The sequence below is a fragment of the Brassica oleracea genome, chromosome C6 (assembly GCF_000695525.1).
Source record: "Brassica oleracea var. oleracea cultivar TO1000 chromosome C6, BOL, whole genome shotgun sequence".
NCBI lineage: Eukaryota > Viridiplantae > Streptophyta > Magnoliopsida > Brassicales > Brassicaceae > Brassica > Brassica oleracea.
Genome location: NC_027753.1, coordinates 2969901 through 2971119, shown reverse-complemented (window position 1 = coordinate 2971119; position 1219 = coordinate 2969901). Strand labels below are relative to the sequence as shown.

Sequence of the window (1219 nt, the reverse complement as noted above, 5' to 3'; positions counted from 1 at the left end):
CTTATAAATTGGGTTGACCCTATTTGGAACCGGTGACACATTCTTGTCGTGACGTATAAACTGAAATCTCCTAAAAATGGAACAATTCCCTATACTCAGCCTCCCCCCTGAGGTCCAGGGGTTAGTCGTTAAACTCGTGGCACATAACTCCTTCGAAGATCTTTTCAGACTCCGCGCTACTTGCAAGGCTATGCGTTTGTTGGCAGACAATGAAGACGTTTACGCTTCGTTCGATTTGTTTAAATACTCGTGGAGACTTAACGGGTTTAGGCTCCGTTACCTATTGAGAAGATGCTATGCTCAGGGAAACCCAAGTACACTTTACATCAAGGGCGTTGAGTATTTTTACAGGCGAAATATGTACGTTGAGGGTCTTGATTTGATGAAGAGAGCAGCCGATGCTGGATTCGAGCGAGCCTCGTATACCTACGCCATGACAAGCAAATTATGGGATGATGATGGCAACGAGCGTTGTATACCTATGCAATGACTCGCAAACTCTACTGGGATGATGAGGAATACTTCGCTAGTTTTACTAGAGAAGCAGTTGGTACAATTGGATGGCTTGTTAGAATGGATGATGCCCCGTGGGTGCCGGTCGTTAACGAGGGGTTCTTAACAAAGAAGTTCATGTTCATGTCAACAGATCGACCTTTGTTTTATAAATGCCCCTGTGGACCTACGTTGGATTTCGATTGGGATATGTGGCCGATGGAGTTAAGCAAGACTGAAGACATGTGTAACCGATGCTTCTGGATAAAAGAGGTTGGTCTTTTCCTCCGGGATTTTCGTTGCGCCACGAGTTTTCCGCCCTTCGACAGTTGGCAGTAATTATTATTTGTTGTAATGCATTTACCACATTAAGCATTGTTCTAATTCCATTGTCGAGTATAACATTAACTGATATTTTGGAAAGTGACGTATACCATCAAAGATAGGAGACAAACTCCAACATCGGTTTATCGTTTCTTTACTCATACAGTTATCATGAAAAGATAAGACTCGGTGTACAACATCAAAACAACGGTGTAGACGATTTATAAACCAAACAATGCGTTTTATATAATATAATACAACAACCGTTACAAGGTCTAAGAAAATCAATACATATGGTTGATGTGAAATGTCAGACTTGGTATGCATCATTACGCCAATGATGTACGATTTTTAACGACCAAACAAAACGTTTCACTTTATATTGTACACCAAACGTTACAAG

The 1219-nt window shown here is 41.3% G+C and overlaps 1 protein-coding gene across 1 annotated transcript; it reads left to right on the top strand.

Annotated features, from left to right (window-relative positions):
• The first annotated feature begins 76 nt into the window (after positions 1 to 76).
• On the top strand, positions 77 to 490 carry LOC106297228 (F-box protein At2g35280-like). The gene has a single exon (XM_013733509.1). The coding sequence runs from the start codon at positions 77 to 79 to the stop codon at positions 488 to 490; it is 414 nt and encodes a 137-aa protein (XP_013588963.1).
• The last annotated feature ends 729 nt before the right edge of the window (positions 491 to 1219 follow it).

Coding starts and splice junctions, on each gene's coding strand:
- LOC106297228 (XM_013733509.1), top strand. CDS start 77: ATGGAACAATTCCCTATACTCAGCCTCCCCCCTGAGGTCCAGGGGTTA.